Source organism: Chaetura pelagica, unplaced genomic scaffold (assembly GCF_000747805.2).
Source record: "Chaetura pelagica isolate M959 unplaced genomic scaffold, ChaPel_1.0 scaffold453, whole genome shotgun sequence".
NCBI lineage: Eukaryota > Metazoa > Chordata > Aves > Apodiformes > Apodidae > Chaetura > Chaetura pelagica.
Window position 1 is genome coordinate 199625 of NW_009952879.1, and position 18699 is coordinate 218323.

General features: G+C 39.3%; 1 protein-coding gene across 1 annotated transcript in view; it reads right to left on the reverse strand.

Annotated features, from left to right (window-relative positions):
* IQCH (IQ motif containing H) overlaps positions 1 to 18699 on the reverse strand; it is a 62480-nt gene that overhangs the window by 17875 nt on the left and 25906 nt on the right. The window contains 5 exon segments of the mRNA XM_009995317.1: positions 311 to 431; positions 11539 to 11675; positions 11678 to 11729; positions 13609 to 13881; positions 17779 to 17954. Coding sequence (XP_009993619.1) covers positions 311 to 431; positions 11539 to 11675; positions 11678 to 11729; positions 13609 to 13881; positions 17779 to 17954 — 759 coding nt within the window.

Genomic DNA, 18699 nt, shown 5'->3' on the forward strand with positions numbered 1-18699 from the left:
GCTAGTTTCCCTAAAGCCCTTTGCTAACTGGGCTCCAGTACAGTAACCCCAAATTAAGGAGCTGGTGTTCAATGATTCACAATCATGTGAAAAAAGTAATCCATGATTAATACAGGATAAATGCTTGGATAGGACATATGAATGATAGAATAGTTGCCTATAATTCATTAGTAAACGAACATTTGAAGCATAATGGAGAAATAAAAGGAGAAAAATACTTAAATGAGCCCAAGATTAACAAGAATATGGCATACAATATGGTATAATTACTCCTTATAACACTTAACAGCGACTTTGCAGTCTTATTTACCTTGACTAAGAAATGTTTGGAGGAATTTTTCCCATGTAGGGAATCGTTTCTCATTGACTGGCTGTACGTGCTGTGCTAAAAGGCCTGGCAGCTCCTGGGAGATCTTCACCAAAGCTGGCTCCTGCAGAAACAAATTAAATAGAACCACAAGCAATTTTACTACAGAAATGAAAACTGCTTGTGGGGTGATTAAAAACCAGGCCTCCAACAGGCAAAAAAAAAAATAAAAAAAAATGTGGTTACTGTTTACCCACAGTCAGGAAGCCTTTTTTAATTTTTCTACTTACTACTCTTCCCTCCCATTGAAAACTGTTCTTCTCTGAAAGACAACTCCCCCTCTGTACAGCATCTATTTCGTTATAATTTATATCAATAATCTGATCTGGCAACTGAAAATGCTGAGCACTTGGTAACTGCTCCGGGATCAATATCAGGAGTCAATAATTCTACAGTGTTTATATTTTGAAGCTGAGCATACTGAAATAGTCACATATGCCAGAAACAGTTTTACTGATTCTGTGTTTAGGCTGTTATATCAAGACAAACACCCTTTAGTTATAACAAAAATAAAAGAGGAATAATAAACCAAAGCAGAAGAGATCCTTGTACACCCTGTAACAGATTCACAAGTGTTTGTGCCTCTATCTCAGGCTGAATTTGATGAGTCATAGGAGATAAACCAGCTTTTTCCTAGTTTCAAATTCTTTACTATATTATCACACACACAAACCAACCCCATTAAATACAGAAACCAACTGTGTTGCTTTTACTGTGCAAGAATGTCCCAGAAGTACATGAGCATATAAAGTGCAAGGACCCTGACTCTATTGCTTCAGGCTTCTTTTCTTGCTGCTTCATAAGCACCCGCCTGCTTCCCCTGGGTCTCTTTGCTTCTGTTTTACATCCTCTCTCTTCAGCATCTCGTGCTTCAGAAGATGACCAACCTTCCTCTGATCTTGGCAATGTCCTAAGCCACAATCATATTATCTGGAGGAACATGATAAAACCTTATGGCTAACATCTAAGAATAGGGGAAAAAAAATAAATCTTTTTTTCCAGACCAATGAGTGTGAAGAGATGGGCTTTGTCATGAAGCACATGATGTGACATAACCAAAAATACAAATTCAAAATCAGCTTACTGTGATTTACCTATCAGAATGAGGAGAAAGAGGATGGGCCAATGAATAGGGCATCGATTTTGCATATAGGAGACCTAGAGAGATCGTGTTCCTGAACAAACTCAAGCTGAGACCTTCAGAAAAGGGACTTTGTACCTCAGCTGTCCAGTCATGAAAGGGGGACAATTGCTGCCCCTATGTCACATGGAATTGAGAAAAAAAGGCCTTAAAAATATTCAGGTGCTTGGATAGTGACACTAATCTGGGCTATGAGGGCTCCTGTCATAAACCAAAGGAAAAAAGTATGTTGCTGACTTTAAACATCTCAGAAAAAATTCTAAAAGATGCTTTTAATCAGTGTTACCAACATACTAAGCAGCACAACCTTAATTTCATGGCAAAGCAGAGGAACAGACAAAATGTGAGATGCAAGTTCAGAATTTACCCAGACTCAGGTCTTACACTGTTTCCCTAAAATCTGGAAGGAGAAATTTAACTTTTGGCTATCTCAGCTCACTGCAACAACAAAGCAGTGAGCAGCTATCAGCTGTGGCCTTGTCTTGATTTGTATTTTCACTGAAATATTGCTCAGCCAAGGACTCACAAGATGGGATGGGTCTTTGCACAGTGAAAATAAACCCAGCTTTGGAAAGAGGAAGCCACGATGAACAGCATGGAGCTACTCACCTACAAAGCACCCTGTGCCCATCGGTGTGTTCAGTGCTACCTCTGTCACACTGAGTCTCACCCCCAAGATCTAATCATTTTGGATATTATGCAATGTAAACAGAAACATAAAACCAACCAAACAAAAGAAGAGGTAGGCAGTGACTGCCTGAATGCTTGTGATAAATTACTGGAGAAGAAAACCAACATTAATCCCTGCTGGAAGTGTAGAAGCATTTGAGAGTGCTCTGACCAAGCTTGTGTAAGTAAAAATTAAACTATGAGCATGTGAACTGGGACATGATTTTTCCATTGCAACTATACCAAGGGACAGGAAGGCAGCCTTGCCAGCTCCTGCTGAGCATAGAGAATCTCCTTTTAGATAGAGGTGTTTTCAAGGCTCACACATGGCTGTGAAAGAAAGGTCCCCCAAGTGGGACCACATCTTTAAGTGTGGAAACGGACACAACTGACCCCGCTCACAAATGGATGCGTCTGGTAAGACACTGTCCATTCACCTCATCTATACACACAGCACCTACTCTCTGTCCATACAGTGGACATTAGACAGGCAAGACTGTTGTACTTCCTCAACAGACCCAGTGCTGCCTGCTGAAATGAGGTCAAACAGCATTTGAAGGGGACTTGAGCACAGGATGGACTCAACAGGCAACGTGGATGCACATGTGGATGCTCCTGGCTCAGGAGCATCTCAAAGGTCAAAGCACCCTAAAGACTCACTGGTGGTGAAGGACACATGCATCAAAATCAGTCACCTTATAGGGAGATGACAGAGGCTTTTAAAGAAATAACTAATTCATTCAAGAAAATCTGAAGAATATTCTCAAAATCAAACCCAATGTAGCAGAGCTTTTAACAAGTAGTGCCTAGATAATCAAGGTGTTCACAGAGGGAGTCGGGCAACCACTTTTTAAGGATCAGCACCTGGAATTCTAGTCGAAGGGTTTTTTGCAACTGTAAGCTCTAAAAAAGGCAATAATCCTGATTATAGGGAGTTTTAGTAGGCAAATTCAAGCCTGGATCCAACATTCACTCGGGAAGTCGAACCTTTTAAAAGGATCAGTGCTCGGCAGGCTAATTTCATTTAAATTGGACGGCAGCTCCAGCAGGGCTTACCAATGTTTTATCTCTTGATGTGGCCCAAAACAATTCAGAATCATAGGCTCGATGGAAACAGGGAGCATTGATTCAAATCTTTCACCTGGTGTTTCCTAGCACCAGTAAAAAAGGAGCAGCCCAAGTACTGTTTACATTGTGTAGAAACCTTTAAATCTATCAAAACCTGGTTTGCACCTTATGAATAAGCATTAAAAAAACCAACAGAGCTTTCCCCCCCTAAATATAAAACAGTTTCTCACCCTTCTGCAAGCTGAACCTTGAAAGGCAACAAACAAACAGGACTAAATGCAGCATATGTAGAAGGCACTGGTAGGAAATCTACCCAAGAGAGACCAGTCAGCAAAGAAAAGCCTGTGGAGAAGATAAACAGAAAGAAGAAATCGACTTAAAAATAGGAAAAAAGACCCAGGGACAGAAAGAGGCTACAGAGCAGAATGCATGAGAAAGACCTAGGGCTTTTTTAGCTAAAAATCAGAGTGAAAGGAAATTATTTAGACCTTGCAAGCAAATAGAGTGAGGAAAGGAGCTTCAAATAAGTAAAGCTGAGTCGGCCAGAGAAGAATAAAATCAGCTGACAGATCCTCAGCCATACAAACTGCCACAGCTCTGCTGGAGTCAATGAAGCTATGGCAGTTTATGCCACTTCACTAGCACCATGACAATTCATACCCTTTAAACAGCATATCCTTTCCACTGCCATCAGTAGAGCAGTGATAACTTATTCCAGCTGTCTGGACAGGAATTGCTCCAGCCCAGCTCATCCTGGTGTTCTCAGCAGCACCAGTAAATATGGCAACATTGGAAGAGGCTAGTGACTGCTCTAACTGTCCAAATAACTTCCATTATTTCCTATTTTTCAAATTAAAGGGATTTGACTTTTTTTTTTTTTTTTTTTTTTAATTCACACATGCTGGCCAGAAGCATTAGGCAAAACAATCTAAGAGGTTCATAAAAATGGAAATGTTTTTGGAAGTGATACACTGAATACCCTTATCTGCTTAAAGTTCGCAACCTGATTTAAAGCCCAGGCTTTTAATTGTTAACTGCCAATTTTAATTTTAAAAAGTGACAGTTTTGCCCTCTGTGAGCTGGAGGAGTATGTTCTGAGAGAAGGTAACCTCATGTGAAACAGCCATCATTACCAAGTAACACAAATGTTTTTTGTATGTAAAATTGCTTTGTAAAATATTTGCTCCATCTGCTGAAAGTAGCAAAGACAATTTTCCCTGATAGCTAATGGCCCATTTCAGCTGGATGGCAAGTGATTCACCGGGGCTGCGACTTGCATTAAGTCGAATGGTGAAAACAGAGCACAGAATTCTCCACTTACGTGGTATTATCTCCTCACTGCTGCCTGAGAGCCCGGCCCTCATTATCACGGCCCTCGCTTTGGATCAGCACACAGGACCAGGGCTGCTTTGATTCGAGAGGCTTTTTGTCAAACTGAGGCACATATGCTATGCTTCAATACAAAAGCACAAAACAGCCACTTTCGTTGACTACAAGAACAAGGAGGTTAGTTCTCTTTCAACTTTCCAGCACTTAAACTGCTGTTCCTTTTTTCACACCACATGGGGCCATGGTTTTCTCTTCTGGCTCATGCTGTCGCTCTGCACGCTGAGGATTTCAATATATAAAAGATCAAGCCCTTCTTTTAATTCTAAATTCAACTACATACACACACAAGCAAAAAAAAACACACAACAAAAAAACCCAACAAAACAAACCCCTAGTCCAAAAAATCCCCTCCCAATTGCTTGGTTCATTGTGTACTTTTCTACTTACTACATCCCTATTGAAAAGCACATGTTTACTTTGTGCCCTGAACTACTTCAACATCTGCTAACAGACCAATAAAAAATAAATAAACCAGGATTGTTTAGAGAGATCCTTTCTCTTTCCTCTGAACACTTCTAGCTGGCAGCAAAAATATGCTGCCAGATCCCTTTTTGTCAACTCAGAACACAATAATATATGCAGGGAAATCAAATCTAAAATCACTATAACCTGTGCTACCAAAAAAACAGACAGAGAAATTCTCTGGAAAGCTCTATGAGCCTGGCAGATAATTCTGCACGTTTATGCACAGCATGTTAATTGGAGGTCAATGTCATTATTATTATTCCAAAAAAATACTCCTTGTGGATTGCTGTTTTATGCATACAAGCATGCCTTGTGGGAGGTTGCAGCCTTTGGTTTTCAAGTTTCCCTCCATTTATCTTGAGAGTCAAAGAAATAAAGGTAACAAAATTATAACAATCTTTGAAAAGCTCTCTTTAAAAAAAAAATAATTTTTTAAGTGTTTATTTCAAATGCAGCTTTTGTAAGGGTAGGAAATTGGGATGTTAATCCTCCTCCCCAAATTATTTAAGTAATATTTGAAAGCATCTTTTCTGAATTATAATTAGAAATCTGCAAATGCACCATTTGGATTCCCTTAGATCAATAATATTTTCCCCATCAAATTATTTTTCTCTATTTCAGTCTCGACCAATTTTGCTCATTGTCCTACTTTCTGGCTTGTATCTCTAAAGCAAGGATTCTAACGAATTTCAAAAAGGAGATTTCAAAAATAAATCAGCTGGATAACCCACAGTCACTTCCCAGGAATTTTACCCAAGTTGCTGAGCTGCAATGCTAGAGGAATCGTCAGGCAAAACCTGCTCTGTGCTTCACAAACAACACACACTTAAACTTCTTTTATTGTTAGAGTTGCCCATGTACTACTTTTTGGATTTTAGCAAAACAAACATTTTTGAAAATCATCCAAGCAGGCATTTTATTGGTTGTGCTAACATTAACGGGTGTCAGATTTCTTTAGTGCTCTTGCTTTATCCTCTCCTTCCACACTGTTATTGCTACAAACTGGCACTTAAATTCAATTGATTCAAAAATATTCTGGATCCATATGGCCTAAAACCCTGGAGCTGAAGTTCTGATATTGCCTCACTGCTGTTTTCTAGCATTTGCCTCTACTTCAGTCCCCAGATGGTGGAAGTAACATTTAAACCTCCTTTCCTCTGCCTTGTACAATAGACCTTGGCACCATTTCAACTGTTTACTCCGGTAATTAACAGCACTGATACCACAACAATTACAACTCCTACAATCTTAACACAATAATGCTATGAATTAGTGAGAGCTAATGGCTGGAAGGTATAGTGGTTCCAGACTGCGAGATCTGTGCATTTTTAGAATAAAATAAAAGGTACAAACAGCACGCTTGCGGTAGACAATGATTACCTAGTAATTAGTTTACACAAAGCTTCCTATTTAATGGCAAAACGCTGTAATTAACGCGTGACAGAAAATCAAAGGGTACTTTGTAAGCATATGAAAAATTAACACTGCAGGCCTATAGCTTTATGTACTGATTAGAAGCATATTAAATCAATAGGACATAGAAAACCAACAGCTTGCATATCTGATTATTGCGAGGCTTAGGAATGGGTATCCTGGCTTTATTTAACCAAGGGATACAAGTAGAGTGCTTTATTTTACTTAAGATTTGAGCATTACCTGGAACATCAGCATGGTAGATAACACAGATATTGTAATAAACAGAGTAAGAGCACTATGGACTGTTTGCAGGTACAGGGAATATTGGAATTATTTAGGATATATTGATGACAACTCTGTGTCACTTTATAGATAATCCACTTTATAGGCAACCCAGTTCTTTCTGAAGTCCTTGGGTTCTTTTATTTTTTTCCTATTAAGCCTCTTAGCCATTAGATAAATTTTAAACGCCTGTCAAAAAGCCAAAATGCATCTTCTTTGTATCTGTCAGAGGTTTTGGCCCTCTTCAGGCTGAAAAAAATCACCACGCCTGCAATTGCACATACATAGAAACATCAGCAGCAAATCACACTTTTGGTTAACAACCCCCTCAGTAGACTTTAGGTGTTAAACTACAACCAATTCAATTGCTTCCAATTTATTCCAGTTTCAGGAATATTTGTAGCATTGCACAAAGCTGGTGGTGTTACAAAGGTGATTGGAATGATGAAAATGAGAATGGCTAAGCGAAGGAAAAAAGCAGGGTTAGGAAGTTAGACAGTTAGACTGTGCACAAAGATGGTCAGAAACCATCATGTGCTGGACATGCCGTGGTTCTAAAATTACATATATGGGTTTCTTTTGACCTATTTGTAAACACGTGATCTTTAATCTGAATTCCTACCTTAGTAAAGAAACAAGGTGTGGTATGTAAACTTCAGGTTTCTTATAACAAATACAATTCATTCAACCAGTAAAGAATCTGCTCACTGCTATTCCTGATTTTCAGACTATCAGAAGTTTATCTAATTACTTATTACAGGACTTTTAAAAGCTGACCAAAAACTTTTTGCTGCATTTTATCTTGGCCTTTGACACTGTAATTTTCCAATACCACTCAATGCAAAATCCAGCACCCAGTGTCTGAATATTGCTTGATGCAATTCTGACTACAAGTTGGATTTTCCAGATTTGTCACCTTTTGAAAAGATTTTGATTTCGATTTCCTGTTACATATTGTAGTGAATGAACTAAGACACAGTCTATCAGGAAAAGAAACCATGACCAAATGCTGTGACACAACTGAGGCAGTGAAATTCAAACACCAACATTTAAAACAGTTGGCTTCCCAAGCTCATGAAATGGCTTTTTTTCTTTTGCAACAGATATTTAATGGAGATTTTTTTAAATGGTTGTGTAGCTGTGGCCAATTATAATGGCTTATTGAGAGAATAGCTGTTGCTTGGTTTTCTGTGTCTTCTATTCTTGTATTTTTAGCTCTTCTTTATTCACTATTTCTCAGTTCAGTCTGATCTTTGTTGTCTTTAGGATTTCTGATAGGTAACTCCAATAATGTTGCCAATCCTGGTGGTTAATCAAGAGTCACAGTTTAATAAAAGTGACTTGTAAAATTAATTTGATCATTAATTTAATCCAGTGATTTAGATACTATTTAGATTTCTATAGTTAAAGAGGGATCTTTGCATAGTCCTGGGTTATTTTATGTAGAAAGGGAACTGCTGAAGATGAAAAAAGGCAACAAGGAACTGAAAGGTGAATTATCTCCCCTGGAAAAGGGAAGAAGATTCCAAACATTGTCAGAGTTTGAATCCCAAGATTCGGAGTCAGAGACCACAGACTTTGACAGCCTGGTGTCTGTTCAAAACTAAACAAAAGGCATCAAAGAGATGATGTGGACCACTTTGGCTTGAATTCTAGTGGGCATCTGAGCATCTTTCTTCAAGGTCAGGAAGGCATGGCTGTACATGTCTGCCCAGCCCTGAATCTTGTCCCTGACAGTGGTCACAAATGGATGCCCAGGGAAGTATGAGAACAGAGCAAGCACATCCATTCCCCAGATACTCTCCAAGTCTCCAACCATTTTCAGCTCAGAATCCTGCTAAGCCAGAGAGTGCACCAGTGATAACTGTTAATAGTTTTTCTTCCATTAATTTATAGTTTCCCAAAAAGGGTCCACATAAGCATAGGTGAGATTTTCCAAAAACAGAACTGCTTATTTTCAACAGGACTGAGATACCGAGTGTGCTGCTTAGCATACTTTGGAGCACCATCCATTAATCAGTGTTATGGATAACCTCTAGCTCTTCCAAACAGGCCCTGATGCAATTGTCCCATTGTTTTTCACTTGCTCCAGCAGTAGAATCACATTTTTTGCTATGCACAGACTAACCAAAGCTTGAATTGGTACAGAAAATAGGTTGGAAAATCATGCTAGGAGATGGCATGAGAGCATTTCACTCAGCACACAAGCCTTATGTGCATATGTTAAACAGTTAAAAATGTGTCCCTCCAAGAGTCACATTCACATTGCAAGAGACAATTGAATTGCTAGTGTCTCAGGACTTACTGATCTTTTTGCACATAACTGGGGCCAGATCCTGATACTCTTTTTCCCACTGGAGAACATCTCCACAAACAGCCTCACAGCAGATCTCTTGGTATTGAATATCATTAGAATCTGAGCCTCAGGATGCTGACAGGCTTCAGCAGTGCACAGTAGGACGAAGGCATGCAGAGACATTCAGCATAGTTTGTGAATTCTACCCTTTCTGCAGATGCAAAATAATTGTTCAGATAACTCAGACGGTGCATGAAGTTAACAAGGTAAATCACATCGATAATCCTGTCCTGCATTTCTGTTTGCCCAATGTTATATTTGAAATGAGGAATCTAAAATCAGTCCCATTTTTAGATGGAATGGATTTTTACACAGTTCAAACTCCCCAACTACATTATTTTTAATCTGTTGCCTACTACATACCAATGAGGAAAATCTGGGTGTCGTGTCTTAAAATGCTATGCAAATGATGCTATTTGTAAGTATTAACATAATTTAGTGCTTACAGTCATATTCTCATTTCTAATAATTCTACCACGATGGAGAGTCTTTTCACTGTACTCTTAGCCTGCAGGATAGTCTTTCATCAAGAAGCTGAATTTTTTAATAACCTGCCAGCATCCGTTTTGTACTTGGCAGCCTTTGCTGATGACACAATGTCTTCATTATCAAAAGAAACAGGTCTACAGACTGTAATAGGACATTAAAGCATGCCTGTGCTCATAAACTAATTCTTTGATGTTTAAACGTGTATCATTACAATGGTATTCCTTAACAAAGGAGGATTTTAATCCTCTGCTCTCAAGGGTAATACTCAGTGGAGACTGCAATTCATTAGATATAAAAAAGGTCTCCCATTCTACAAAAAAGGGCTCAACTCAGAAGGCAGAAACATTTGAACACACATATGCAAACAAGACGTTCACAATGGGATCAAATGCCCACTTCAATACTGCTCTGCATTTATGAAAGTTCTCCTGCCCACTCTAGGAAAACAATATATTATTCCATGGATCTCTTCCAACAAATGTTTATGTTTAAGGGCTTCTAAAGGGTGAATTCCTGGCTGCATCACAGCTCAACTAAATAAAGGGGAAGCCATAGATTGCCTGAAGGACATGGTGTTGACTGGCTGACTCAGCCAGGCAAGAATTAAGAAGGCACATAAGCAGGAAGGCAAACACCACAGAATCACAGAATGGTGAAGGTTGGAAGGGATCTTAAAGCCCATCAGGTTCCAACCTCCCTGCCATGGGCAGAGACACCTCCCACCAGACCAGGCTGCACAAGCCTCATCCAACCTGGCCTTGAACACCTCCAGGGAGGGGGCAAAATCACCAGCCAATACCACTTATAGATGTTTATATACATATGGGAATTTATACCAGCAAAGAACTAGACTTGGTGGATCATGTCTTCTGCCCCACTGCCTCAGATGGTGGGAGCAGGAGCTGGATATGGTGTTCCCTGTTCATCCCAGTGGCCAGCCAGTGCCTCCAGTGGGGCAGCTGTTCAGTGCTATACTGCATACTGCTCAGCAGCACTGAGGGAGGGATCTTTAGCACAGCAGAGAAATTAGCTCTTCAGTTTGAGATGAGAAGCTCTCTTTTATAATGTGGAATTATTTTGTAGTTGTCAAATGCAACAGAACTGTAATCAGTGCTATTTGGAATTTTAATATTCAATATAATTCAATCAAACAAAAATTTCAAAACAGTTTTGATTGAACTAAAAAAATCAAAAGAGGTAGAATGAGCAGTTTATGTAAATCAAACCATTTTTTCTGGATACATTCCTTCTGGCTTTAAAACCATTACATTAGGAAAGAATTTGGCACAATATACAGAAATATCAAATGCTTATTGAAATTAACACATTTAAATACCAATGAATATTTAAACTACAAATAGTTCTGAGTATCAGAACTAATGAAGTCTAGTTTCATATGGATTTTTCTGCAGTTGAAATGTATCATCTCACAGTCTCTCTCAATCACATGGATTCTTAGGAATTAGTGCACAAGTTCATGCAATACTGTTTCCCTCAGTTAAGTATTTATAAGGTCTCACTCTTCACCTAAACATCCACTGTAATGAAACATGCAGGAGCCTAATGATCTCTGAGACCTCAAGTGTTCTGTCTTTACAGGTGAAAACAGCTAAAAGGTTTAAAAGTTATTAGTGAGGAAAAATATAGAGAAAAACCAGTCCTTCAAAGCCAGACTAAAAAGCAAGCAGTTTGCCTGTGGTTTCAATAGCAATATTCAACTGTATCAGTCAAACACTTCAACTCTAGCAATTCCAAGTTTCTCTGTAGATAGAAGGCTCTCCTATATCCTTGCATTCCTACATCCTCACTTTGGATAAAAAGAACTGAGGAAGAAGCCCAGTGGACTAATGAGAAGCCATGACAACAAATAAGATCCCCTGCTCCTTTGTTACTTACACGTGCCCATTTCTGAGTCCACATCTCAGGGCTGTATCTCTGACATTCCTTCTGAACCCAGTGGTAGCACTTCAGATGTGAAATAATGTCACAACAGGCAGTGCCATTGCCTCCAGATTCATTGTTCATTTTGAAAACCAACGCTGCACTTCCATGTTGTCAAGGACAAGCTGGCTGAGAACACTGATCATCTGCAGAGCAACCACACAGACACATTTTACACTTTGACAATGTTGTTCCTTGATTTAGACTTCCAGTTCTCAACTATTTAGACTTGAACTTAATTTTCTAACTATGGTGTCTGCTTCTTAGAGATGCTTGTGGTGTTACAGTTATCTTGGATACTTTGCAAAACCAACCCTGACCAATTTTATGATGAAGAACCTATGGCCTTCATCCTGTGCTTGAGCCCACGTGGGCAGACTATCACATAGAGACTTTTGGTGGTCATTGGAGCTGGATTCTGCAGAGAGGAATTTGTCTGTCCAAGCTTTTTTTATCCAATTAGGAGTCTGGATCATCAGTACAGCTTAATAAATATTTGTGACAGGAACAAACATGGGAGGGACTACACTGTTTGCAAAATCTGAGAAATAATTGTGCCAGATTCTAACAACAGCCGAAACATCTGTGAAATTTTCCTACTGAAAAGAACAGTATATCGTTATAAATGTACAAAAGAGTTACCAGGCAGGCTTTTTAAAAATGCTAATTATTTATTTGTGTATGTACACAGATTTAAATGGCTTCAAAATGCCTTGTGCCCAGCTGGTGTAGGATGCAATTAGCTTCTTAAAAACTGCAAATGCCTTTGAACCTGGTAGAAGTGCTACCAGATCTTGCATCGGCTACAGCCTCCTATGTTTTTACTCAGTCATTTTGGGGACTTTTGCTTTTTTTTTTTTTTAACATTGACCTAAAATACAATGACATGTCTGTTCCAGATGGCTTTCGAGAACTGCATAAATGTGTTTTTCTTTATGACTTCCCTCCAGTAATGAGCAGGATCAATAATGTTGTAAGGACTGTACCAAACATACAGAATTATCTGCTATCTTTAAGTGCAAATGGAATTGTGCTTTAACAGTGCCACCTTGTTTTGATTATTTAACTTCAAATGTCAATATTTCATACAAAAAAGAGAAGTGGAACTTTCATAGCACTGTAATACGAGTCAAGGATTAGATTCACATAAATTATTTAACAATAAATCAAAGTTGTTTTTCAGATCCTTTCATTGGCTATAGAAGTTGCAATGTATCTGTGTAGCTGAGATTGTTTGCAACGTTAAAGGTGATGAATAAAAAGCAAAGCAAAGCCCCTCTAAAAAGCACCAATACCTTCAAACCATGGCTCTGATTATTTTCCTGAATGAGATATAGCACCACCATAAAAATATTTTAAAAAATCAGTACAGATCATATTTAGACATATCATTGCAAACTGCAAAGTCAGGTTGTGGAATGAAATACTGAGGCACTGAATGCAAAGGAACCATTTGCAAACTGAACAGTACAGTACAGAAAACCTTTACAGTTGTAGTTTAGTAATATTTTGTTCTTTTCTGCCTGGTCATGATAAGGAGACAAGGTGAATTCAGCAGTGAGAAGCCAAGTACAAGGTAAAACTCCAGCTGCAGAAATGCTCAGGGAACCTCCACTTGAATAGGCTGACTTCCTACATGGAAGAAATTTTCCCTTCATCAAATACTTCATTTCCCAGAAATCCCTGTTCTATTTTCAGTCCCTGGTAAAACTCCTGTCAACCTCACTGAGGCCATGACTTCATCCATGGAGCAACAATAATCTCTCTGAAATATCTGCACCAAACACCCTTCTATATTCTCCTGAAAATGAAGAACACCAGAACAATCGTATCACCTCCTGACCAGGACACCAACTGCATTGAACTGGTCAGAGACAGCCAAAAATAACACAATCTCATACATGATTTAGTCAGACCTACTTAGGGTCCAATCAATACAGTCACTGCAAGAGTACAAAGTTTGCATCCTACCAAGCGAAAACAGGTCTCTGTGTGTTGACACAGCCCAGCCCATGTCCTGCTTACCTGCTCATTGGTGGAGATGTCAGATGCTCCAGGAGGGGTTGGCACACAAGCACTGGCAAAAATTTGTTTACTTCCAGACTTTGTGCTGTAGAGATGAGCCACCTCCGGCAGCGAGCCCAAGACAGGCACACTGAGCATGTCAGCCACTGCTAAATCATCTTGGTGGGGAACCCCTCCAATAATGTAGGCATCTCTGCTCTGGATAAGAATTTTTATTCTTTTGATTGTCTTGGGACTGTACTTCAGCTGAGTGGCAAGGCACATGTGCTGCTCCTGTATAAAGATAACATTATTCTTGTTAAAAGGTGTTCTTTTCTATTCCATGAACCTAATTTATAACGTTGCACACAATAAATACATTATTAATAGCAGTCTGGGTTATGACCTATCCTGTAGCTTAGCAGTTTAAATTGATAAAAGCTGTTGGGGTGAGGCTCCATAATCGTGCACATCTTTAGTGTGTTGGAAATGGGCTCTCTGGGAATAGAACTAATTACTACACATCTGTATTTATTTGATCCATGCGGAATTATCCTTCTGTCAGTCGGCAGAGAGGCTGGTGGCCTTTGGATAATAGTGATTCATCTCAGCAACACTCCTGGCATGGTTTAACTCTCAAGCTCCTAAAAATCAATACAAAAATGAAGAAAAACCCCTATAGCAGAGAATGTGTCTCACCATACAGCTCAGCAGGATTTTAAGTGACTCTCTGAGAATAAAACACTTTGATTTACAAAAGCTTTCACTGATTGTATTAAATTACTGGGGATATACATTTCCATTACCCAGTAGTTCTGATAGCTACTGTAAACACAACTGTAGATTGTTCAAGGAGAGGACAGAATTTGAATTTTTGTTGCTTAAAGTACAAGGGTTTCAACTTCTTTGAAGACATTTTTGATTTCTCCTAAAAAAAAGATCTAATGATGAACAAGCTGTTAATGACAGATGCTACCTCCTCTAGATTTAAAATAATAATATTAGTCATGGCAAGTGAAGCCTCAAAAATATTGCCTACCACATATCCTATGAGTGGCCTGCAGTTAACTCCATTATCTTTCCAAAGGGATAGACAAAGGTGTGCTAAGGTTCAGAGAGATAGGGGTGGACATCATGCAGAAACAGTGCAAGAGACATCTACTGCCACAGATTGCCATAAAGAAATCATAATTGTAACAAGAAGAAAATTATCTTCACATTGATAATTAATCACATTTAGGTGCTAGCCTTTTCAGGATAGCATAAATATTGGATTTGGAAATAAAAAAAAAACAACAAAATTCTGGGACTAGGGAACCTAGAATATTTTCCTTCAAAATCCTGGGTACTCCTTCAGAGTAAAAAATAAATCCTGATCCCAATACTTGAATGGAGATGATGATGGAAAAGGAGATGGGGGAGCCCCTAGGAGTAGACAACAGAAATCTCCTTTTGTCAGTTCCTCAGTGCTTTCTCATCCCAAATACAGAGCTCCAAAAAGTCTCTCAGTAATGAGTCAGACACTGGGAGTACAGTGAGGATGCAAGTCAAGAGATGAGATACTCAAAAGGTCTAGTAGGAAAAACGGAGTCACACAAGTAGAAGGGCAAAACCCAACAAATGAGTCTCCTGGAGTCTTTTTCCTTCCTTCACTTTTAAAACAGAGACTCTGAATGTTCTGATTCATTTGGTTCCTTTCTCTTCAGCACCAGTATAAGGGCAGGGAGGTGGCAGGTCCAGTTGGTCTCGTGGCAGACTTGGGCTCAGGAGAGAACAGCATCGATTTCCAGCCCCGGTCACTTGCTCCCTGGGGCCAGAAGTGGTGATGGAGGGACAAGATTTGCTTTGTGTCTCTCAATAATGGATTTTACAGTTAATTAAAGAGTGCAGGAAACAAGCTGTAAAATCTAGTTCACTCCTGCTTGGAGAGTGGTATAGCTGCCATGATATACAGCAGTGCCAGCGAAAGCAGGAGAGCTGAGGAATCCCCCGAGTTCCAGCACACTTGCATAGAACAGTGGTTATGAGGTTGACTAAAGGGTTACTAGGTCTTGGTTCTCAAGCCTGTTGATTTTTATTGCTATTTTTATTAAACTTCTTAAGACCAGAGAAGCTGACCTTGGCATCAGCCTCACCATGATGAGCAGAGCTGCCGCTGTACTGTTTGCATACACTGCTAGCAGACCATCAGGGGAGTGAAACCTATTTTTAGAGGTGTTTCACATTGCACATGGATCCACTGAGGCACAAGAGGCTAATTCCAAGAGTCAACAAACGCCCAAGAACAGCAGCATATGGACACCCTTTTCTTGCAGCCTCTCTCTGCCTGCCCTCTGCAGACACCAAGAAGCACAGGGATACCTGCCTCTGGGTGTGTTTTCCACAGATTTTCCTTCCATCAGTTCCATCAAAATAGCCAGGGAACTGGGCAAGGTTCATTGGTGCTTCTAAAATTGCTCAGAGGAGCCTGCTAAGGTGGCCTTCAAACCACATTTCAAATATTAGGAATAAATGTAGATACATTAGGTACAACAGAAGCTTTTTTACGATATAAACCAGGAGGAAGATCCTTAAAAAGAACCTCTAAAGTCCTCATGAGGACAAAATGACAGTTAAAGCCATGGTGAACAGCCCAAGACATGCCTCACCCTGTGACTGCCCATCCTTTCTGATGGCACTTGGGACTAATACACTTCTCAGCATTCCTGAAAAATAAACTTAGGAATATTTCAACAGAAACTTGAAGAATAAAGGACCTGTTTTTACATCAAAACTACTTCATCTAAATCACCATGACCAAAATCATCCATGAAAGCCCTTTTCCATTACTGGTCAACCAGCCCATGTTTAGGAGCACATCTTTTCTCCATGATATAATGAGGTTTAAAGGATATTTTTAGCATGTTTTACATAGAAGGCTTCATAAAGCTTCCAACATCACAGAATCATAGAATTCTGTAAAGCTTCCAACATTTGGTAGTTAGTAATAGAAAAAATGACCCAGTAACCAGAGGAAAAAAATAGCTACAATTGTCAAAGTGCAATTTAAAAAGAAAAATCTATCAAGGATTTACCATCCCAGTAATTTTACTTTAGAAGGAGCCCAGCGCAGGCACCTGTGATTCTTAGAAGTTACCACTATGCAGCTAAAAGGACAATGCCAAAGAAAAGCCAGTTCCTAAAAACACATATATAATCTCAATGCTTTTCTCCAACTGCAGAGAAAACAGAACAGGTCCATAGCTACAGAATTCATTTTAACTGTGGCAGAAGTATCAGAGAGCTGTGACTCAGGAGTCCCTCCCTATACAGTCCTTTTCTCACATAGGTGTTTTCACACTATTTCAACAGGAAAGGATCCATAATATAAGGCTTTTGCTGAACAGTGTGTGACTGTAGAACTGCATTTGAAAATCAACATGTTTGTGAAATACAAAAGGCTCCTTTACTTTCTGAAGGCATCAGTTCCAACCAGGACAGCAAACACTTGTTCAACAAAATAACTAGAAGAGGGTTATTAATGTATTTCAAAAACAGCAGCAGGGCTTCAAGCACAGACCCTAGAGATTTAAAGGTGCCACAAAGTTTCATAAAAATAACATCTGAGCAAAAACACTGTGGAATTAACATTTACAATATTAAAGAACCTTCACTGCACTGCAGTAATTTTCAGGAACACTGTATGTAGTGTCCAGTCATTGCGGGCTCATTTTAGACCATGTTTTAGCACATGGATTTAAAACCCACTTGACAGGCTTGGAACTAATCTTTCTCTATTACCTAACCTAGGTAGTTTCAAGTTCTATTCTTTAAGATGTTCTTCATTGGATTTAATTGCAAGAAACACATGAATGATTGAATGCTGGGCTCCCCTGAGATAAAGTTTGAATAATAAGAATGATTTATTGCTACCATTTGCTTAGAGAGAGAAATATATCGAGTTCCCAGTCCCAAGCATACAGGAAGAAGAGACAGTGGTCTGCAAACAGCCAATACAAGACCATCTCAACCAGGTCTATAAAGCTAAACCAGGATATTTATTTCCAATGCTCTAACTAGTAGTCTAATCAGTAAAGCCCTTAAACTTGCAATAATATTTCACTGATGTGTACCAGAGCGTTACAAGTTATAAAATTTCCAATTTAATTTTACTGCATCCCCCAAGCTGTAGTAATTAGAAGACAAACTCACAGGAAAGCTGTTTATAGCTTCAGGGGTGAGAATTTTGAACCTGTCCTGCAGGTCACCCATGTCCTCAGGGTTCCCAGATCTAACAGCTGCCTGCAGACCCAGGAGTTTATTGTAATACTGCAGTAACTCCTCACTCAGATGAAGGGGGCAGATGTAGATGACGTCCACGTTGGCATCTAAAACAAAGGGGGACAATGTTCATTACTGGGAGAAAGGTAGAGCTCCATTCAGAACAGCAAGCTAATAATTCCTCATTGTTTACTAACAAACAGCTTCCCTGAATGAGCACTGGAAATAAAAAGGAGATCTGTAATTCCCAAATCTTAGTGGCTGAGCTGCTTTTTCTGTGCTTCAGCATTTCTCTGAAGACAGGTCAGCAACCTAAAGAAATAGCTAGTTTCCAGAATTCAATCTGCAGAACATATTGGGGGCAGAATTTTGAAAGTGTTGCAGGGGGATTTATATGCACGACTCACATTACCATGAATGGGAACAGTGCACTGCTTTAAAAATATATCCCATTAACTTCAGGAAATTATAAAACTGAGCTATTACATTTAGAAAGCTGATGAAGTTGCAATTTCATACGCTGCCTGGATTTTGCATGGCCTGTTCCTATTCTTGTCCTGTCCACATAAAAGCTCACAGTAGGATGCCATTAATAACTATTGCTGAGCACGTGAGTGTGCAGATGAGCTACTTAAATACCACAGTGTGAAAATCTGCTTTTCTGCATGTGAAATAACTTGGGCAGAAAGATGGTGTACATGGAAATGCTTAGAGGTGGGAAACTGTAAGTCTTCAATATGTGCTGCTTTGGAAAATTTTAACTGCTCTGCTCTTCTAAAATATTAATGTTAATAGATGACGTAATGAATTAATGGGCCCTGCAACATCAAAAGAATACGTTGCCAAAAAGCA